Source organism: Lampris incognitus, chromosome 14, assembly GCF_029633865.1.
Source record: "Lampris incognitus isolate fLamInc1 chromosome 14, fLamInc1.hap2, whole genome shotgun sequence".
NCBI lineage: Eukaryota > Metazoa > Chordata > Actinopteri > Lampriformes > Lampridae > Lampris > Lampris incognitus.
Window position 1 is genome coordinate 29,514,276 of NC_079224.1, and position 23,578 is coordinate 29,537,853.

Here is a 23,578-nt window from a genome sequence, read left to right on the forward strand (position 1 = left end):
CATCCGAGGATCCCCCAACTTTGTGGTCATAACCATCATGGAGCCGCCTCCTGTTCCTCCACCGCCCCATATATCCACCCAGGACTTCAACCGCCATCAGCCACGTGGCTCCCACTCCCCCGCCAGGCCGACCTCAGGCCACGAACCAGGCCGGGACTACTTCACATCCAGTCTGGATTCCATGGCCTCCATCACGCAGAGGTGGACGGTGTGGAACTGTGCAGCCCTGCTGTGCCAGACGTCGGCCCGGGCGCTGGTGTGGGTGCTTGGGCTGCTATACTTCAGCTCCCTGCCCATGGGCGTCTACCTGCTCATCATGCAGAGGACCACCCTTGGTGTGCTCCTGGTGAGCCTTGTTCCCGCCAGCCTGGTCATGATCATGGTCTACGGGTTCTGCCAGTGTATTTGCCACGAATTCTGGGATTGTATGCCACCGTAAAAGCAAAACAGGGCCAAAAAAATGTTGTTTTTTTTGGAGGAAGTGAATGGATTGTTTGCTTTGAACGCACTCAAGAACAGATCGCCAGAGATTTCTGTTTCAACCAACGGGGTTGGTTTTGTAAATGGGCATCAGAGTGGCAGAACGATTTGATCCTTCCCTCATTGTTTACTTCTCTTACACACCAATTTGAAGATTAAGTGAGAAAAAAAGCGAGGACTTATTATTTACACTTCAGATGAAAATCATGGTTTGGAGATTTTCAGTGCTTACCAAGTGTTTTGTATAGGTAATGTCATTTACAGTCTGTGTGGTGTTGTTGATAGATAGCGAACTAAATGCCCATCTGTACTTAAAGTACGGGAAAATTCAGAGGGATTTGTAGCTAAAACACAAAAGAGCTAAGTTAGTAATCATAACTATCTCTGACACCTGTATACTCTTCGCAACACATAATGTTGAGAAAGCAATGTTAGCTGCACCAATTTGCAGCTACTCTCTTGAGGGCATTCATTGAAAGGTGGGCTTGAACAAAAAAAAAACTAACGTTTACTCTCACTTTCTATGCCATTTGACTGTTAGGTGTTAGATAAAGCCGTAAGTTTTCAAATATTCACCATCACATGTTAGAAAAAGACGTACCAGAAGCTTTATAAACATAATTCAATTTGCATATTAGTAACATTTTTTTTTTGTCAGGATTCATAAATCGTACTTCTTTCAACCCCTGTCCTGCAACCCAGGCCTGAACGCTGATGCTCTAAAACAACAAGTCACTGCTTATTAATGGGTAATATTTTTGAGCAAACTAAGCTAAGATGGTTACACGTTCCCAGGCATGGATGGGGGGGAGGCTGGGGGGCTCATTACTTAATTTCCCTCATTGAATTACAGGGCCCTTGTTGTGTGAACACTCGAACTTTCCGAGTTTTCTCCTTCACCCTGTCGTACCACTCTCACTGTCGACATGTATGATGGATATATTTTGCTATAACTAACACGAATAGTTATGTTTCCCCAATGCTTTTTGTACTATATAAAATCATTTCAAAACTTCTCTTGGTTTTTTACTTCCCTGTTCTCAAATGGCAGGGCAGTTGGATGACAGTTTGACACAAGTGGATGGTCAAACACTACAGGCGTCTCTTTGGATATTCCCTGATTGAGTAAACACACGTGTGCGTATTCTTAAAAAACAACAACAACAACAAGGAAAACATCCAGCCAACGCTAAAGCTTTAAGTATGCCAATTTATATGAGTTTTGACATAACAGTGAACCAAGGGCTTGCTTTTGTAAACCATCTGCTCCATTTTTGTACACGTGAAAATGCTCTATATTAATTTCTATTTGAAAACAACCTGAAAGTAATTAGCACCTATCTCATAAATAAGGATAATTTCAGGCGCGAATGTGTCACTTTGTTGTAAGCAGTGGGTTTAAGTTAGTTTCAGTAATGTCAGTGGTATTCAGTGAAAAGTTGTACTCTTGTACAAGCAAACTTTTTTCTTTCTTTTTTCTTTTTTTACAAGGAACTGTCTGTGTTTCTTGTGTGCAAATATTGAATAACTTATTCTGGAATGAATCTCATGTGTGGTGTTTGTTGACAGCGGTCTGGTAAGTAATGAGTGTGGGGGGCCCCACGGTGGACGAGGGGCCTGAAACCCGAATTAATTGACTAGGAATATGCCTAAGGGGCCCTTTCTGGTTCCCATTGTTTTCAAAGAAAATCCCTATTAATTTCCCTCTGGATTGATATAAAAAAAATTTCCTCTGAACGATTACCTCAATGAATTTTGCCAGACCAGTGACATTTGAGTAGATTGCATTTTTCAGCAGTCTGCAAGGAATCATAGCCAATATAGATAGATTGGTTTTACATGTAAATTGGCGCCATAGATCAGCGGTTTCAAACTGATCCTCGAGGGACCAAAGCACTGCTGGTTTTCTATTCTGCCAGGTTGTGTAAAGTATTCCAGCCAACCAAGTGGATTTTTTTTAGGTCTGACAAAATAGATGAACGTGATTAACTACCTGGCAGAACAGAAAACTGGTCTGACTTCCTCTGGGACCAGTTAAAGTGAACTTGATTTCTGAACACGACCACCAGAGGGCAGCATGACAACTTTTCCTCCTTAGCATTTTTGTTATTGTGTCTTATTGTTTGTTGTATCTTGTTATTGGCACTGCCGCCCTTAATTGCAGCCCTACATTTGCCTCACGTTGGTGCTCTGTAGCCAGTGTTTTGACATACTACATGAGAACGAGCGCTGAATGAATGGCGAAGGTCTCATTATTCCGATGCTCATCATCCGCTTCTCCAAATTTTGTCCTTGTATCTCTCAATCAATAAAATCCACATCTACGGATTAAAACAAATTGAAAATGTCTGCGTTTTGCCTGAAACATCGTATGAATGATATGAGCACTGAATGCCTGGGTGGTTAAGAAAGGTTGAGAATCGACATCCGATACCCTCCAAGTGACAAACCTGGATGTAGCTTCCTTTTACAATGCACTTTCAGTGTAACTGCAAAACGAGGCATGTAATTTGATCCAGTTCAAACTATATTAACACATTTCCCCCCGTCTGAATTGTACTTTGTGAACGATATATACCCCGAGAACTCCAAATCATGGGCTTACTTAAAAAGACTAGAAAGATATTATGTTTTAAACCATCTTTGTTCTCGTTCGATTCAAGGTCACAATAAAAAAAATCTAATTACTGAATCAATATTTTCCATGAGATAAGAGTACTTTGCTGTGCTTGTATAAGTGCTATCGACCAAAATTAATTCATTGGTGCGTTAAGCTGTTTTCTGACCATATTTGGGTGCTAAAATGTTCTTTGGGTTTTATTTTAGTCTGTGGGTTTCCTTGCTTGTCTTTACCTAGGACAAAACAATAAATACCCAAAGGTTCAGCGGTTAGGGGAAAATGTAGTAAAAAGTAATATTAGCACATATATGTCTATTGTAGTGAATTCGGGGGACAACGCAACCACAGGAACTGCCGCGGCCGGGAAGCGAACCCGTATCGCCCGCACCGCAGGAGATATCGCTAACCGCTCGACTAAAGGTTCAGACCCGCCAGCCAGCGGCCAGCGTGTCTTCTTACCCATGCACGTTACACTATTATTACAACTTTACAATACCTGAATAATATTGTAACGTGCATGGGTAAGTAGACACGTTGGTCCTTGACTAAAGGGTCGGACCCTTTAGTCGACTGGTTAACGTTGTCGCTTGTGGTGAGGGAAACACGGGTTCGCGTCCCGGCTGTGGTGGTACCCGAACTGCCCCCCGAATTCGCTACATTGGTGTCAGAAGTGCGACGCCCTTCCCGAAGGAAGGGGGCATTGTAACGATCACGGATGAATAGGCTCGGTAGCCCTTGACTAAAGGGTCAGACCCATCAGCCAGCATGTCTACTTATCCATGCATGTTACATTACCCCCCTCCTTCGGGAAACGCGTCCCCGCGCTTAAGCATATCAGCTCCTTCACGCCTCTGGGCGCATACGCTTCCGATGGCCTTACGGTCTCCCCATTCAATTTCTGACACCAATGTAGCGAATTCGAGAGGCAACCACAGGAACTGCCGCGGCCGGGACGCGAACCCGTATCACCCGCACCACGGGAGACATCGCCGACCACGGGAGACATCGCGGTAGTCGACGCGGTCGGCGATGTCTCCCGCGGTGCGGGCGATAAGGGTTCGCGCCGCGGCAGTTCCTGTGGTTGCCCCCCGAATTCGCTACAATATGATTCAAATTCAAACAGAAGAATTAATTGGTCTGCCAAATATCTGATATCCAAATACTGATTAGATAAAAAAATACTTCTTGTTTTTCATTTGTATCTTTGATTTGTAACATTTATAACTGTGCAGATTAGATCTGTACACTCTTTCCTCGTTTTGGGTCTTGAATTCCTTCATAATAGTTAGATTTGGAAAATCTGCTAGCAACAAATTGGCACGTCTCTTATATGATTATATTTTAAGCTCTCTGTTGGCGTAGACTTGCTTCGTGAACGTTTGTGTGAATTTCTGCCTTCATCGAACTTTAGCTGTGCTTGACCCCTAACCTTAAATTGTTCTGCTCTGCTGAACTCTGTCCATGTGTCACTCCCCAATAATAACAAGAAACACCAAAAGCTTACTGCCAACATAGTCTGTGAAACGTCCCTTCAGAGAGCATAACATCCGCACGGATCCCACTTTTATGATGCAATCAACAGTCCCACATCTCACTGTGTGTGATTAGAACAGATAACTCCACTCATTTATGAATTCAGATCTTTAGGGAAAAATTATACGCCAAGGTCTCACAATCAATCATTTAAATGAGCCCCATCAAATGAAGTTATTTCCAATGAATCGATCCCGTGACAATAAATCATACAAATCGTCTTAAAGATGGGTGAAGGAAGTGTAGCCTTTAAGGGTGATGTATATGGTAGGCCTAGTTAAATGTTGGCTTTTTCATCCCCAGTTGGCTTATTTTGCCATCTCTATCAGGCCTGCTTGTAAGTGTCCTAACTTTTTTTTAAGAAGTACTATTTCTTACCTAGTGACTAGTGTGTCTAGGGAGGTGTTACCTGTTTGGAATGATTGGTTAAATCAGTGATTGATTTAATCAAATTGAGTCCTCCATACTAGAAAGGAGAGCAAAAACAGAAATATAGATAATGTTATGAAGATGAGGGTGATGAGGATGCCATAAACATTAACAGGAAATAGCTCTCTGTCACATTACTTGTATTGTAATTTTATTTATAAAATGAGTAAGAGTATAGCCGAGTGTTTGTGTTATCAGTTCTCTGCATTTACTTTTACATTCCCCCGTGGAAGTGACCGGACCTCTTCTGGACCAATCAGATTTGAGGATAACGCTCAGACAACAAACAAAAGATCGAGGTTGCCCAAGCCCGTTGCTCCCTGTCGAACTGTCTAGCCTGGTGTTAGTTTTTAGTTGCGCCAACATCAATCGAGTCCTCTGTCTTGTAACGTCGATACTCCAGATACTGTCTTCGAGTCCCGTAACCTGACAGTCTGCTTTTGACAGCCGAAATCCTGGCTTTGTGTCAGCTAATGTCAGCTGAGCCATTTTAGCAATCGCTTGCTTTCGCTGGCCAACTAACGCGTTAGCTAGGTTAGCTAGTTGGCTAACTAGCTCTGGCTACTTTTCTGCGACCAGCGAAGCCAGTTAGCCTAGCCCGCTAGCTAGCTAGCTTTGCTATCAGAAAAACTTGACACTGACTGTCACAAGTGGCTTTGGCTTGTTGCTGACAAGCCATCCACAGTAAACCAGTTTTATTGCCATGTCCGGACAGTCATCGGGCTGTGGCTTTCTAATGTCGGTGGTCGTACATGGAGACTCTGCTCTTAACGAGCAAGAAAAGGAGCTCAACCAGCGGCTCCGACGGCTTTATCCGGCCGTTAATGAGAACGAGACACCTCTCCCTCGGTCCTGGAGCCCCAAGGACAAGTTTAGCTATATTGGCCTCTCTCAGAACAATCTCCGGGTGCACTATAAAGGTATGACATTCAGATGAACTGAAGTTCTGGCACTTTACTTTTCGATGTTAACGTTAGCTTAGCTTGTTGGTTAACGTCAGTTGGCTACCCAGCTGCCGTCCTGGCTAAAAACAAAGTAGCAGCTAGCAGCTTCATCAACAGAAAGACAGAGGACATCTTGCAAACCCAACCAGCTGGCGAGGTTTATCCCCAGCCAAAACTGACCCAGTAGCTCGCTAGCTGCCCTGCTATCTTTTTAATCTAGTCTGTCAGCCTCCTGAACTGTTGTCAGCAACCGTTCATGGTTAGCAACCTATCCGGCTAGCTGCTGATATGTTTGTATTTAAATTATAAGAACGAATCACGATGGCGAAAAGTAGTAACTGTTCGTTTTGTAAGACTTGGCAAACCTCACAGTTCTGTTTTTCCATAAATTGGCCGGGCTTTCAAGTCGTTTTTTGTAATTCTCCTTACTAGATGATTACATATCAAATCATAATAGTTGGCTTAAAATAATTACCAGTATGATCGTGATATGTCTTTATTTGTTCGTCATTACGATTTTTGCATCATGTGTTATTTCTGGCATACAGGTCAGAGTAGTTGCTTAGCAAGGCTATCAGGAGTTTTTTTGGGTGCAGGCCTATAAGACGAGGCTGGTGTAAAATGAGGTGTGACTGTGCTTCCTGGGTGTGTGCTACTATTCTGTCTGGCCCTCTAAACACAGTCTCTTCCTTGTTTCAACTAGAATGTTCTATCCCTCAAGTGTAAATTATCGTGGATGTTTCCTCTAGGTATGCAGATATTGAACAATTTGTGCTTGCTACCAATTGTGAAGCATTAAACCACAATCAGTTGAAATAACAAACAAACAAAAAAAACTTGACAGCCCTACTTTTTAGGGAGTTTGTTGCAGTTACAGGCACAAGTTATCCAAAACAAAGGTAATAACAGACAAAATAAGGCTAACCATGGCTAACCAGCTTTCACTACTACTGACCATATACCGTATACTGTACTGGCTCGATAAAACATTCTGAATTGTTCATTGGTCCAGTCACTACTTCTGTCTGATTCTGGAATCTAATTACACTGATAACAGACAAAATAAGGCTAACCATGGCTAACCAGCTTTCACTACTACTGACCATATACCGTATACTGTACTGGCTCGATAAAACATTCTGAATTGTTCATTGGTCCAGTCACTACTTCTGTCTGATTCTGGATTCTAATTACACTGATAGCCCCATTTGTCACTATAGTTAAGAAAACGTAAATTGAGGTCTGCACAGAATCCCAACTTTTTGCAGTAAATATTTGGACTTTTATGTAATGATACACATCAGCTGTTTCCCAATATCCAGCCTTAGGTTGATTTTTAAAGATGGCAAAAACTACAAGTGCCATAACAATATATTGGATGTCCCAAGTTTTCATCAGAAAATAACTAACTGCAATAGTGTGTGTTAGTTTTGCAGAACTGCCACAGACCTGTGACACATTGGAGTTGACCTAAGATGGGGCTCAGGAGTGAATAACCAAAATGTTAAAAGGAAACTGCAACTTAATAACAATTATTACATTGGATTACACATCATGAACTACATGCCTGTAATCATACCAACCTGAAAACAAAAATAAACCAATTAAAAAGGATCAGTCTTAGGGCTGCAACTAACAATTATTTTCATTATCAATTAGCTTTAAATTAACTGAGTGATCATTTAGTTTATAGCAGTGCCACAAAATAATGAAAAGAGTCCATCACAACTTCCCAGAGTCTAAAGTGATATTAAAACTGTATACTCGGCTGGACCAGCAGCTATAAAAAAACCTACAGTATTCATTTCACACTGATTTAAAATGTAGAAAAACAAGCAAATCTTAGCATTTGTGATGCTGTAAGTAGCAAGTCTGTATTTTTACTTGATAAATGACCAACAATCAGTTACTAAAATTATCAATTTTCTGATCAACTAATAGATTAATAGATATTACAGCGGATTTAACTTCAAGATGTTGATGTTGGATATATGCACTGTCATTAATTTTGTTTCTATTTATTTTCTATTTGCATGGCAGCCATTTTGTTGGAGCAGATGAAAACTCATGAAACTCTGAGGCTACATCTGTGTCTCAGTCATTTAAAAAAATAAGTGGCATTGAAATATTAATTTAAGTCACTATTGTACTACCACCAGTATGGGATATGACCACTAGCAAAATACTTGTAAAACTGGTTATTGACTGTTAGATGGTCTACTACAGCATATAAGTATATACTATACTTAAGAAGGGAACAAAGCAGCATTTGGAGGTCTTCTTCTGTTGTAAAATGTTGACTGGTAGAGTTTTTTGTTTAACCAAGTAACTTTGTACAAAGCATAATGTTATTTAAGAATATCTAGAAAAGAGAATCTGTGAGTATCTGTCTCTAAGCTTGGAACACACTGGACAAAGTAACGGCTGATTATAATCACAATTTGGCCATGTTGACCGATTTTTCTAGATCGTGGAGGGTTGGCACTGGTCTGCCCAAATAAAAGGGAAGTCACCAAGGATAGTCTGCATACGTTACCTTGTAGTGTGCGGGGTATTAAGATTCAAATCTCTTGCCGATCAATTGAGCTATTGACCAGTTGGAACTATCGCAATAATATCAAGCATGTTTTATTTTTCTGCAAGTGGAATCTAGACAAGTCTGAGCTCATTACAAGTGTGCACCTCTGACTGCAGTTGGACCAAGTGTGCTTGTCTGCGACTGTAATCCACAAAAGTCAGTCATTAAATGTGTGATGCCAAGTCTTTTCCTAGTCGAATAGGACTTTAAAAGTCTTCAAATGTCTTCCCAGCTTTGGTCAACAAGGGAATCAATGAATTAACAATTTAATAAATGTAATATCTACACGTTTGAGCATTTACAGTATTCAAATATAGCACAAATTGCACTGGCTTGTCTGTGGTTAAAACAACAACAACACACAAACCTGAAAGCTGTTGAATATTCAGATGTGGGAGCCATTTTTGCTGATAGGCTAAAATTGTGGTTTTCCTTCCTGGATGAACCACCAAGATTCTATATCTTATCTATTTAATTGCATATCCCCATTCCTGTTGTCTTTCTTGTGTCCTACCCTCCCTCCAAAGGTCATGGCAAGACTCCCAAAGATGCGGCTTCAGTACGGGCTACACACCCCATCCCAGCCGCCTGTGGGGTCTATTACTTCGAGGTGAAGATTATAAGCAAAGGCCGAGATGGGTAAGGAGAAAGGTTGGGGGGCATGCTTCATTCACAAGATGTTTTATTTTAACCTTTTGTAAATGGCCTACAAAACGCAAATGACCCAACTCCTCATCTGTTCAAAATTGTAGTCCAGGCCCTTATTCTAGTACAGACTTTATTGGAAATGTAAAATGGCTGCCAGTAGGGGCCTGTCTACATCTGTTGAAAGCAGACGTAAGTATACTCAAGCTTTGATTAGAGTATTGTGCCAATGAGGAAGACTTTCTACAGAGGTAATCATCCTTTAGATGCATTTTCAAAACTTAAATGTTTTCAACGTTTATCTAAGCTGTTAGTTCATATGAAAGACATTACCTCTCATCAGTTTGGAAAATCCTCTGTCCATTTCATGAAGAAATATGTCATTATTTATTTGAAATAATTCAAACTGGACTTTAAATCTAGCCTGGACGTTATGCATTACCTTTTCTGCCTCTGATTCTCTGTCATTTTTGATGAATCTGGAATAATCTAAAAGATGACAAACCCAAAGGAGTTTATAATCCTGTAAATGGTTCAATCTCTTGTTTTTGTCCTCTTGCATTTTTCCCTGTCATGATTATGAGCATGTCAAAGCCAACATTACCACCACAGCAATTTACTTGCATAGATTTATCAGGTGCCCTCCATGTAAAGGTCAAAAAACTTTGAAAACTCAAGCACAACCCTTTGGCTGATACTTTTGAATTAAATTGTTTTTTTGTTTATTTCGGTGATATGGTCATGTGATCTCCAGGACATTGATCCTTGGGCTCCTGTCCATGCCAAAGCCATTAGTAATCCTTACAAGTTATTGTCACTTTGAGCCACAGACACACAAAGGAACAGATGTATATTATGTGCCATTAACCACTTAGATCCTTAATTGTAAACAGTCTTACACAGCCTTTGTTTTAATTTAAAAGTGTTTGAGGGATTTCAAGAGTCAGTCATGTGACCCAAACGAACACATGATCCCCTCACTATGTAGTCACACGATGAAGCAGTTGCCTAGAGATATGAGATGGATTTGTGACTATAAGGTTGCTGGTTCTCCCTACCTTTAAAATAGTGGTTTTCAAACTGGTTGTCTGGTACCCACAGTACTGCTGGTTTTCTATTCTACCAGGTAGTTAATTACATTAACCTTACATGTATTCTAACCATCCAAACAGGTTTTTAGACCAGGCACACAGCGTGAATGTAATTAACTACCTGACAAAACTTAAAACCATTGACTGTAGGTTCTCAAGGACTGGTTCGGAAACTACTGATGAGATATATTTGAACAAGGCACTGAACCCCCGACTTGTCCAGTAGCACTGCCCAGTGGCTTGCAGTAGAGGACTGGGTTTTTATTTGGCAGGTCCCATGTGCAAATGCATTCCACAGTGTGAGCATTTAGGCAAGACTTAAAAAAAAAAAGCTTTCACCTAATGCACTAGGTTAAACTTTCTGGAAGCTCCAATATAAACACAGCAGTAGAAAATATCTAATGATCTATTGCCTGCAGTAACAATTTGAATGGGATATTTAACTCATCCTCCCAATGTGAAGTATTTCTTAAGGGTTCTGTGCTCATTGTGGCCTCCACATTACTAGCCTGTCTTGTCTGCCATTGATTGGCTCCTCCTAACTCTTGAGTGATCAGCTGCCGGTCAGAGTGGCGGATAGGGGCAGAGAGATGATGGAACAGTGAGTAATCACAGTCCCAATCAACACACACTTTTGATTGTCAGACACCCGGTGCTCAGCGAAGTTCTGGCTTCTGAGATGAACTTTCATCTACTGGGTTTATGAGGATGATAATCTGAGGACGTTGTCACAATGACACACGGTCATATTGGGCTACTCAAGTGTCACTCAGCATTTAACGATACTTCTATCCATATGAAATGCTTAGTAAAAAAGGGAAGATATGTAGGTAGTTATCTGACTAAACTTGATTAGTTTTATGCAAATATTGAAATTAATTACAACAATTGAACAAAGTCTTGTTTTCAAAATTATCAAAACTGATAAAGTTATAAAACAATGTTAAAATGTTTTAGTTCATTACTTACACATTTTCTGTTTTAGCCAGTCGAAGCAAACATTGTTTTTCCTCAGTGACGACGAGAAGAGAACTTTATTTCTCACTGCGAGTCCACCATATTTTGGCTCTCGTTCAAAAAATCTCTTAATACATTCTGTTGCTTGTAAACCAAGCTAATACTATAAATCACATTTGGTACTCTTAAGATGATTTATTTCCTCTGACTCATATTGTTTATGTTGAATGAATTTTACCCATCTGTGTTGTCATCTTTACATTATCAGGACCACAGTGGAAAGGGAAACTTTTACTTGGAAAAAACCCTTTTTCAAAACAGAAGTGTAAACATACATTGTATATTGATGTAATTTTCATAGAATAAAGACAAGTAAAGTGACAATGAATAAAATAAACTGATAGTGAGGAGGTGGTAGAGCTACATTTTACATTGTGCAGTTGGTTTTTGCTACAAAACGTTACATGTAAACATAACTGTTTTTCATTTATCCCCAGGCATGACCATCAATTATACCCTTTAAAGTTTTATGTACATGATCTGCTTAAGACAAATTGACCTGTATTAAGACATCATTAAGGCTTAGTATTTTTTTGAATATATGGAATAATGCTACCCTCGCACAGCCAACCCAAATCTCACCAGCTCTGTTTTTTTCTTTCTTTTTTTTTTTTCTTTTTTTTTTGCTACAAGATAATGGTCTGGAAAGGATTTATTGAGAGTCAACTGTCCAGCAGCTTGAAGCTGGACCAGTCTGAACTATTGCGAGGGTAGATGATGGCGACCAGTGACAACAATGGCTGTGCTGCTCACTGTGGCTTGTTTTACTCTGGGAAAGCACTTTTAATTATTTGTAATCTAAAACAAGTGATTTTTTTTTTCTAATCCAAAACCAATGAGCAGTGCTGTGTTTGGAGAACAATGGTGGTGCTGCACTCTGTTTGTCATCATCATCTAAACTCTCCCCATAGTTTGCTGCTTTGTCTGACTTCTAGCTGCTGGACAGACATGAGACTAACTGTGTCCTATCCAGACTAATATCTCATAGAGTAAAAACTGAGCCAGTGAGATTTAGGCTGGCTGTGCAAAGTTAGAATAATGCTGTTGAGTTGCTATTTAAATGTCCAGTAATCATAGCTTTAAGCCAGTTTTCTCTTTTCTTTTTGCTCTTAATTAGAAATTAGGTAATATCTTTTTATTAACGCTTTGAGACTTGTTAAATGTCACCTGAATAAAGTTAACATTTTCTATTTCTGTGTTTTATAATTTGCTCATCTACATAATGACTAAACTGCCAATGGTCTCTTCCACAGTTACATGGGCATCGGCCTGTCAGCTCAGGGTGTAAACATGAACAGACTCCCTGGTAAGAGGACACTGTGTGTGTGTGTGTGTGTGTGTGTGTGTGTGTGTGTGTGTGTGTGTGTGTGTGTGTGTGTGCACGCGCGCGCGCGTACATGTGTGCACATGTGTGTGCGTGTGATCAGGTAACTGCCTTTGCACTTGGACATGTTGAAAAGACTTTCCACCATCTGCATCTGTTTTGTGACATAAACCTTTTTGTCAGTGTGGGTGTCTCTTTGTGCTTGCATGTATTGCCCGGAAGAGAAGTGCCTTGGATATCTTATTTGTTGGTATGAGAGCGGTTCTGTTGTTTTGATACGATGTCCATTGATCCTCTGATCGTATGTGTTTCACCTGATGTTAGTGTGCCTAAAGTTCCTGGGTCCTAGTCAAGTCTGGATAGGTATTGAAAATAAATTAGACAACTTCTGGTATTGCAGGGCTTTGGAGGAGCAGAGTCTGGGAAAATATGAATAATTCTTGATACATATTCTAGATAAATCTATTAATGGTATGTTTCACCACATTTTTTCACCCTTACTGTGAAAGGAAGTTACTTCCTTTATTCCAGTTTGTTCCAAGACACATGGCGCATAGAAATGATGAGCCAAGAGATACTTGTTTAAGATGGATTTATTGTAGCTATGTGTCACAGGTATTTGGCAACACTGCCATGTAAGTGTAGAAATGTAGCCAAGTTGTGTCATGACAGTAAGATCCTTGTAGAATAGGGGCAGTTGTTGATTCAAGAGAAGTTGATATCCTGTGAAATATTACAGGAAGATGTGAGAAGGCAATAAAGAAACAAAGCACCAAGCAAACCTACTAACAGTATTGGTGTTTCTTAAAAGCTACCTGGCTATGAAAATAAGATTACCTCTGCATTCCAGACCTTATACAAAAAATGGCATGCAAAGGCCTTCCAGGTGGCTACATTTACTAGTCATAAAGACAGCATGTGTCAATTAATAAAAATGACCCAATCACATCAACACCCGACCATAACAATAGTAAGACAACTTAGCTGCTCCTTCCAGTCACTGTGCCAGTACAATTTGGCAAACATAACAGCACCAAAAGGTGCTTTTACACCGAATGCACAAACACCACTCCTTTGCCGTCAAGCCTATTATTGTCTATACTTATTAACAAACTTTCAGTGAAGTAGATGGGTTTCATCATAATGAGCCTTTTTGTGTCAAGCCCTGTAATGTAATACTGCACATTCAATTGAAACAGACAAAAAGGAAACAAAAAAATCAGACACTAGGAGAAAAGCAGTTACATGGAACTGCGTAAACTTTGCTCCCAAATGGATCTGCACTTATGTGTTACAGTCTCGCATATGCACATCGTACAGTGAGCAAGGCTCTGTCTGGAAACAAAAAGACAGGGGAAAGGCATACAAGGGGGACACATCTCATTCATTCCTCATGAGACCATTTGGCTTGGGGTGGGGGGGGGGGGGGCGTCTCCAAATTCAAAAGCAGAAACAGAATCGTATTACAAGCGGTACCAGAGGTGGTGTTGGTATGGTTTGACTTGAGGTGACACCTGTGAAACAATCAGCCCCTACTCCCTGCTCTGGGGTTATCAGGCCACACAGGGAGGAGGGGAGGTATGCCTGACACGCCCCCATGCTGGAGTCCCAGTCTCTCAGAGCAAAGATAAGAGGGGCCCAAGAGTGATTGGCCAAGCCCCAGCGAACAGTTAAATGCTATGGACAATTTGCTAATTGTGCAGGACTGTCACCATACTTTTTGCAGGGTTGGGTATCCCTAGCCAGTGATGAATGCTGCAGTGATGGTAGTGATAATGTGGCTGGGCTGGGTCTGTATTTACAGGAGCACATCACTCCAATTATTAAAATGGCTTTAAAGCTTCTTTTGCTAAAGCAGACACTGGGTGCTTCCTCGTTGCTCGGCAGGATAGATGGAGGTCTTAATAAATAGGAGAAAATTGCTACTACCATACCAGCAATTTTTATTTTACTTTTACTGAATGTTTGTTCAAAAAGTTGTTCAGGTATTAGTGAAGTTTAAGAAAACTTAAAAATCAGCTGTATAATCTGTCCTAGTAGACACATTTGCCAACTGTCTACAGCAATGTAATGTAACTGATCTTTTTGTATGAGGTACATACACAGATACATACACAGGGCCCTCTCATCATCTGTAAAAACCATTCCAGCAGGTGAAGTCAGAGGTTTTGAATCAGTGGTTAAAATGTAGAGTAATACAGACTCATATTCCAAAGAAAGATAAAGCGAGGTGCTTAAGGCTGGAAAGACTTGCTAAACTGGAAGATTATCCAGTTCTGCAGAAAGATTGGCAAACTCTTTTTCAGCAGTTTACAGAGCAACAATGTAAGCACTGATCTGCTGATAAGAGTGGATGTTAGATTCCTTCCCATGCCCATGAGCATCCAGCATCATATGTGAATTTTGCAAAAAATGAACCCAAATCTGCTCAACCACTGTCAAGTGTTCAAGATTGAAGTGTAAAGATAGAATTGAGCACAGCACGCTGCAACAAAATCAAAAACTAAATATCACAAATTGATCATATTTACATGTACTAAACTGTTTTTGCTAGTTTTGTTCATTGGTACAGCGTGGATGCAGGATAATCTTAGCTCATCATAATTGAAACACTGACATTTGCATTTCACCAAATTGCCCCCTTCAGGTTGGGACAAGCACTCGTATGGTTACCATGGAGACGACGGCCACTCTTTCTGCTCCTCTGGCACAGGGCAGCCCTACGGACCCACGTTCACAACGGGCGACGTGATTGGGTGCTGTGTCAACCTCATCAACAACACCTGCTTCTACACAAAGAATGGCCATAGCCTAGGTACACTGAACTCATTGGGTTTAATATGATAAAATAATGATTTTTTTTTCATTTATTTTATCATTCAGCATTTTATTCCAAGAGCTTTCACCTGCATTATACCATGGAAAAAGGATTGAAATAGTCAGCAAATGTGTGTAAATAGGTGGTGTAGCACTTTAATGTAAGTACAATTACCTATGAGAATTTCACTCTTGTGAAGCCGCTGTTACTAGTTTTTAGTATTGTTGGGTAGTTTAAGTATTTTTCCACAGGCTGATGTACAAGAAAGTCATCTGGAATGAGAATATTATAGGGTGTTTTTGAATTTCAAGATGAATGCTGCCGCTTAAAGCAGTGGAAAATCAAAGAGGAGTGGGGTGGTGAAAGGAAGCCATTTTGAGTCGATGTTGCCTTGTCATAGTCTGGATGTGTGATTTCTGTGAAAATTTTGATAAGTTATTATTAGTATGGTTCGTTTCAGGGTAGAAAATGCGCTTCAAATTGGGTAACAAATCATAGAATCCAGATAGCAAAACATTGGATTTTAGGGTGGTGGTTGCTGGCCATTTTGTACAGACATCACGCTAACACCCTCACTTCTTCTCTTTCTCTCCAGGTATTGCTTTCACAGATCTACCAGTAAGTGTCACTATGGTCTTCATGCTACAGCTGAATGACTGTGTAGAAATGTATATGTCTTGATTTTATTGTCAACAGTAAATACTGTAGACTACCGTTGCATATCAGCAGAACTTAAAATGTTATTTCGATTTTCAACTGCAGTTCAGAATATTGATGAGTGAAACTATAGTGAAATGTAATAACTAAAATGAAGACTAATAATTCTGACCACAACATCTACCTTAGTCATAGTTAATCATGCATTGTTAGTTATAATTGTCCAGTCCTAATTTTTGCAGTTTTCCCCAAACATAATTTAACCTTTTTTAAAATTGTTATGCACCACACAATTTAAGCTGATTTGTTCAGTTCCACCTCATTTTGAAACAAATCTTGCTCATGTTTACTTGCATTTTTTGTCATATGTGAAACTGACACAAAGAAACACTAAAAGGAGATGAATTCCACTGGAATTTATGCATGGTTATGCAAGGGAAGACAGGATCTTTTTTTAGGCTTCTCATTCTCTTATTTTGTAGCAGCAGTTGAATATACAAGGGCGTCTGTTTTGAAGGAGGAAGAAAATAGGATTGACTTAGCCTAAACAATAATCCATTGAGCAGTAAACCAGGCTTGGTTGTGGGCCACGCACTCATGTGCCTCCAGAGCTGAGTGCAGAAGTGCGTCACCTCAGCACAGCTGACCTTTCTGGTTACTGGGCCGTGACAATGGCAGCTTGGAGAAAGACGCACACATTCATGCTCGCATTCTGCCACTGCGGTGAACTCCCAGTGTCACTCACCTCCCCTCTTTTGATCAAATCAAGGCCGATGACAGCAATTAGGATTGCAGGTTGGCAAATAGATGTTTTCCCTTTGAATCTCTTTATCTTTTTTTTTCTTCACCTCTTCCTCTTATCGGGGGTGTCATTGGAGACACAGCAAAGCAGAATTATGATAATCTGTATAAGTAGAATTCAAAGTCACTTAACTCACCTAGGACAGAATGACACAAGGAGGTTGTTCTAATGGCTGTAGTACAGTTTGGTATGAATGTGAAAAATATCTAAATTTAATGTTAAGTTCTGAAATATACAGAAAAATGACGGTGTGAAAGCCAATCTTAAAATACTATCATGACAAGGTCAAGGGAAAGTCAGATTTAATCAGCTGTTTTACCTCTTGGTTGCCTTCTTAGTTTTTTTATTGTTTTTTAGATATTGTTACACCAAACAGATATGTTTGCACAGACAGAAATGTCCTCATAAAACCATGTTGTGCATTTCTCTGTTTTTTTTTTAAATGTTATGTTTTTAAATGTTTTGAGTTTGCTCCTTGCTTAGATTTGAAAGAGCCAGTTCTCTGTTCTGTCAGGCTGTTATTACCAAGAGTCTGGCTGATGCCGTGGTGCTTTTTTATGGATTTTGTCTGATGCAGCCTACCCAGGCCTGTAACTACTGTCTTAATCTTGGTGGCTTCAAACTGTATCACACAGGGTGGGATGTAAGATCCAGCCACTCAAAGAATGCTGGTGAATTATGGCTGTAGACTGTTACTTGCCATTTAACTAACCATTTGTTATTGTTTTAATACATAATTGGTCTCCAGAAGACAGATTCATCTATATTCTTCATTCATTTGTATCCTTTTGCAAGAAAGTCTAAGGTCAAAATGTAGGCTCTGCTTTTGAGTAGTTAACCTTGAGCATGAACATGTTCAATGTCTTCCCAGAAGTTACCTTAGTAGCTGTAGGTGCTTGCTGCCATGGAGAATACGACCCAATTCTTCTGCATGAAGGATTTCTCCATTAATGTGTTACCACTGTGGAAACTCAACTCCATTCCAAAAATATAGTTTGCTGGTTTAATGAATCTAGTTGGCAGGTAAAATGAATCTAGTTGGCTTGTAAAATTAATGTAGTCAGCTGGTTGAATGACTCCTGTTGGTTGGTGAAACTGAATTCGTCTAATGAATTTTGAGGGGTATAAAAAATGTATTGCTTTAACACTTCCAGTTAATTTTCCTCCTCCTGGTTTTTTGAGTGATTTATGTCTTACTTGCCATTATTGTGCAGATCAAGTTCTCCAGCCCTCTAAACACTATTGTTTTCTCCCAGCCCCGTAGTGCATATGTATGTTGTGCGTTGCATTCTTGTTATTTGTGAGGGGTTGTTAATGATATTAATTCTGATGTTTTCACTGGCTGATGATCAAGTAAATCCACTGGAATCGAGACATTGGTTTTTTTTTTGGTTTTTTTTTTCATTTTATTTTTTTATTGTTGTGACGATGTAAACTCAGAGGAGACAACTGGTCAAAAAAAGGGATTCTTTTTTTCTTTTGTTTTTTGAATTCCATTTCACTTTTGTCCATGGTAGGTGTGATTTCTGTAAAGGAGCTTTTAAGGTTTTGAAAAAAGCACTCTACATGATGATTCTAACACCACTCTTTCTTTTGTAGCCCAATCTGTACCCGACTGTGGGTCTCCAGACCCCAGGGGAGGTGGTGGATGCCAACTTCGGCCAGCACCCTTTCGTGTTCGACATTGAAGACTACATGCGTGAGTGGAGGACCAAGATCCAGGCCCAGATTGACCGCTTCCCCATCGGAGAGCGGGAGGGAGAGTGGCAATCCATGATCCAGAAGTAAGAGTCTGGGGAAGTAGTTTCTTTGCTGCCGTAGTGACCAGACCTTGTTCAGACTTCAGGCAAATCGGATTTGTTTCTCAAATCAGATCTTTAGGCCTTGTTCAGACAGACAGCCCAAATCCGTTTTTTGGCATATCCAAGATTGTATCCAGATTGATTTTAGAAAGTCTGGACAGCAAAAAAAACACATGAAATGTGATTTTTGCAAACCAGATCTAAACCACATTTGGAGCTGGTTTGAAATGTGATTCCAGTCGGATTTGCACAGATGCATCTCAGTGTGGATGCTCTGGCTGCCCAAATTGGATTTCAAACTGTCTTTTGCATCACTTGCAGCGTGACACACAATGACGACGTCAAATCCAGAGTACCCGCCATGACTGCAGCACGAAACATCACAATGTATATCCGCCTCCTCCGTCACTGAGTTTGTCTGGTACTTACTCACACCTACATCATTACCATAGCAACCCGTGCAGATAGGTTGGTGATGTCAGGACACACAAATCTGATCTGATCACTTGGAAATAACGGTGCGGACAATCTGTCTTAAAGATCTGATTTGAGAAACAAATCTGATTTGCCTGCGGTCTAAACAAGGCAGACTGTCCGCACTGTTATTTGCAAGTGATCAAATCAGATTTGTGTCCAGATATCATCAACCCATCTGCATGGGTTGCTGTGATAATGACGTAGGCGTAAGTGACTAAGTACGCTGGTGATGCAGTTTTCATTCATTCATGTTCAGCTGCTTTTCCAGGGTAGGGTCACGGTGGCAGCAAGCTAAGTAGGGCACTCCAGATACACAAAAGAGCCACTCATATCTATGGCTCTGTTAGTGACGGTCGTTGGTAAACATCGGATCACAAAGAGCCACGCATATCAATGGCTCTGACAACGACTCCTAGAGGATAAATTCTGAGTCTCATCACTAGCCAGTCAGACTAGCTTGGTCTAGTCAGAAAGGCACGAACTGAGGAAGCCTCTTGGATTGAGAGGCGAAACGTCTTCACGAATATATACCAAGTCCAGCTGCACTTGATTCAACTCCTTTGGATAACCATGACCTGGATGAATGAGAACATTCACAGACATGGCACTCCAGATGTCCTTCTCCCCAGCAACTCCTTCCAGCTCCTCCTGGGGAATCAATCCCAAGGCGTTCCCTGGCCAGACTAGACATGTAGTCCCTCCAGCGAGTTCTGGGTCTCCCCCAGTTGGCCGTGCCCAGTAAACCTCGAAAGAAAGGTGCCCAGGAGGCATCCTAATCAGATGCCCGAACCACCTCAACTGGCTCCTTTTGACGTGAAGGAGCAGCAGCTCTAATCCGAGCTCCCTCCGGATGTCCGAGCTCCTCCTCCTCTCTAAGGCTGAGCCCTGACACCCTACGGCGGAAACTCATTTCAGCCGCTTGTATCCACGGTCTCACCCTTTCGATCACTACCCAAAGCTCAAGACCATAGGTGAGGGTTGGAATGAAGATTGACTGATAAATTGGGAGCCTTGCCTTCCGGCTCAGCTCCCTCTTCACCACAACGGTCCGGTCCAACGTCCACATTACTGCTGACGCTGCACCAATCTGCCTGTCAATCTCCCGCTCCATCCTACCCTCACTCTTGAACAAGACCCCGAGATACTTGAACTCCTTCACTTGAGGCAACAACTCATCCCCAACCCGGAGGGAGCAATCCACCATTTCCGGTAGAGAACCATGGCCTCAGACTTGGAGGTGCTGACTCTCATCCCAGCCATTTCACACTCAGCTGCAAACCACCCCAGTGCGTGCTGGAGTATTTTAAACTGATAACTAGTTTTAACTGTCTCTTCGTGGTTTTATTCCAAACTGATACATCTAGAAAAAAAAAGAAATGGAAAAAAGTTACTCATACTGTTGCAAAATGACCCATAGCACAAAACTAATTTAGCAAAAAAAATTTAATATCCCCCCACCCCCCCTTTTCTCCTCAATTGTATTTGGCCAATTACCCCACTCTTCCGAGCCATCCCGTCCCGCTCCACCTCCTCTGCCGAGTCAGGGAGGACTGCAGGCTACCACATGCTTCTTCTGATACATGTGGAGTCACCAGCCGCTTCTCTTCACCTGACAGTGAGGCGTTTCACCAGGGGGACGTAGCACGTGGGAGGATCACGCTATTCCCCGAGATCCCCCTCCCCTCCGAACGGGCACCCCGACCGACCAGAGGAGGCGCTAGTGCAGCGACCAGGACACATACCCACATCCGGCTTCCCACCCGCAGACACGGCCAATTGTGTCTGTAGGGACTCCCAACCAAGCCGGAGTTAACACGAGGATTCGAACAGGCAATCCTCGTGTTGGTAGGCAATGGAATAGATCACTATGCTACCCGGACGCCCGAATTTAGCTACCTTTTGAAGCATAGTGGGTCTCTTGAGTCCTCACCTTACTAAATGGGATCACTTTAACAGACTGAATCCTCTGGCAGAATTTCATCATTAAAAGCTGCAATCCATTATATTTTTATATGAATGAGTCATTATTTTATCCATCTGGACCATGGAGTCAGATTGTATAATGCTAACTGGCACATTTACCATGGTTGGAGAAAATCTCCAGTCTCCGTTTAACGCTGTTACCATTTTTGGTTGTGTCGCAGCCACTAGTTTAGTGGCAAACATGTACATGTTGGGAACAATGCCAGAAGGGAAAAAAAGATTGAAACGTGATGCAGGTGTAGTGATGCTTCTGTTGGACAGACAATCAATATAACTGGAACAATGTGGCAATGTAGTTTGATGGAAGTTTAGACTGCCTGGGTCTGGTCCAAGGATTGCATTTTTACAAGGTTGGGGACTGTTTACTGGTGAGCCGATGCCACACAAGCCACAGTGGCTGTGACACCTTGTTTTTAGTCTGAGAAAATCGGTTACGATAGTTTTGTTTCTCTCTGGCTCCTTCATTCAGCTATGTTGGAATGTTACTCTACTGTAATATTGACTGATTGTCCAACAGAATCAACAGATCGTCATCACATTTCAAATGAATAAAATAATGAAAATCTTTGGGATTGCAGTTTTAACTAACTAGCTGCAAGGAAAATAATTTGTGGACAACCTAAGTGAAATATACAGCAGCATTAGTAACTGTAATCATTACATAATCACATGCTGTTGTTTTACAGTCTAATTTCATCGATTCATTAAATAATATATTAATTTTTTAATTCGGATTTATGTTTCAATTACCTCTGGTTACCAGGAGATGTCGACGGTGTGCAAATTTACAGATGAACAGGTTCAAACTCTTCAAGATGCAAAGGTTTTTTTCACCAAACTGGATCTACAGTGTCTGAGCAGACATTTGCGATTTCACTAAATTTAACAGAATAAATTGCTTCCTGTGTCAGCCCACTTAATATTGAATATCTTGTGTTGGCAGTAAAGCAGTATTGTCGATATGCTGTTCTGCAGTATTGAAAAACAAAAAAATCTCCATTAACAAATGACAGGACCCCAGGCTCAGGTTTAACTGTTTTCAGTCAAAGAGCAAGAGGGAGTGTGTTACTGTCTACTGTCCAGAAGTGAGAGCTTGGGGCCTATGTTTCCCACCATGTCATCCCCTGATGGGATTAGGTCTCTGCTGCTCTGATTACTTGTTCTGAATGGATTTAATCTCCATTTGATGGGGATTGGGGATGAAGGGGAAAGAGTGTCATTGTCATTATCCAGAGAAAGTCCTCTCCTGGCCCCAGGATTGAAAACAGGAAGTTTTAAGCTCCAACTGGTAAATGGGAAGTGCAATCGTCTCTGGAGATCTATGTTTATGTGGTAGTAAATGGGCAGGAACAGAGACTACATATCAAGTTCAGAGCCTGAAACTGAATTATGTACTAAACACAAGTCAGTCAGTATTTACAAATTCAGTTTATTTACATGGGCAACATGATCCAGAAAGGGCTGGTGTGGGTCTTTGTTCCAACCAAGCAGTTACAGGCCTGATTCTGTTAGTCAACCAATAGTCTTGTTCCAACCTAGCAGTTATACACCTGAGTCTACAAATCAAGGTCCTTAGCAAAGACTGTTGGTTAAGTAATAGAATCAGGTGTGTAACTGCTTGGTTGGAACAAAGACTTGCACCCACACTGGCCCTTTCTGGATCATGTTGCCCATCGCTGTTGGATGGGATTTGAAAACGACAGTAATTATGGGCCAAAATGTTGGACATAGTCCTTCAAAATATTTGTATGGCAATTTAGTTTACTTTTGTGCGATTTGACAGTTAATTTGCCACCTTATCCCATGTCATTTTCATGGCAAACCCACTATGTTGCAGGTTTAAAAAAAAGAAGAAGCATAGGCCTACTGAAATGCGAATTGCAGTTATTACTTGTATTATAAGGGGTGGAGCGGCATGGTGGCGCAGCGGTTAGCACTGTTGCCTCACAGCAAGAAGGTCCTGGGTTCAAACCCAAGGCCATCCCAGGTCCTTTCTGTGTGGAGTTTGCATGTTCTCCCCATGTCTACGTGGGTTTTCTCCGGGTGCTCCGGTTTCCTCCCACCATCAAAAAGACATGCATGTTAGGGTTAATGCTCCTGCCTGTGCCCCTGACCAAGGCAATGAAAAGAAGAACTGGAGTTGGTCCCTGGGTGCTGCAGCTGTCTACTGCTCCTATACAACAGGATGGGTTAAATGCAGAGAACAAATTTCATTGTAAGAATTTGTTTTAAGGTAAAATGACAAAATAAAGTGGCTTTCTTATTCAAATGTATATTGTACTCCCTGTAACCAACCACTACGGTCTTTTTGATGGGAGAAGATAAAAATATAGTGCAAAGCTGATTAAAAGTTTGAAAACGTTTGTATCAGTGTTCTT

The 23,578-nt window shown here is 41.1% G+C and overlaps 2 protein-coding genes across 2 annotated transcripts in view; both read left to right on the top strand.

Moving 5' to 3' along the window:
• rnf182 (ring finger protein 182) overlaps positions 1 to 439 on the top strand; it is a 900-nt gene extending 461 nt beyond the window's left edge. Inside the window, exons 1-2 of the mRNA XM_056292629.1 lie at positions 1 to 104; positions 150 to 439. The exon at positions 1 to 104 is cut by the window's left edge and continues 461 nt beyond it. Of these exons, the coding sequence (XP_056148604.1) occupies positions 1 to 104; positions 150 to 439 (394 nt within the window). The remainder of the gene's footprint in view (positions 105 to 149) is intronic.
• A 4,931-nt stretch (positions 440 to 5,370) lies between these two features.
• Positions 5,371 to 23,578, top strand: part of ranbp9 (RAN binding protein 9) — a 31,425-nt gene continuing 13,217 nt past the window's right edge. The window contains exons 1-6 of the mRNA XM_056292628.1: positions 5,371 to 5,982; positions 9,112 to 9,223; positions 12,591 to 12,643; positions 15,309 to 15,476; positions 16,075 to 16,097; positions 18,538 to 18,722. Coding sequence (XP_056148603.1) covers positions 5,766 to 5,982; positions 9,112 to 9,223; positions 12,591 to 12,643; positions 15,309 to 15,476; positions 16,075 to 16,097; positions 18,538 to 18,722 — 758 coding nt within the window. The 5' untranslated portion in view covers positions 5,371 to 5,765. The remainder of the gene's footprint in view (positions 5,983 to 9,111; positions 9,224 to 12,590; positions 12,644 to 15,308; positions 15,477 to 16,074; positions 16,098 to 18,537; positions 18,723 to 23,578) is intronic.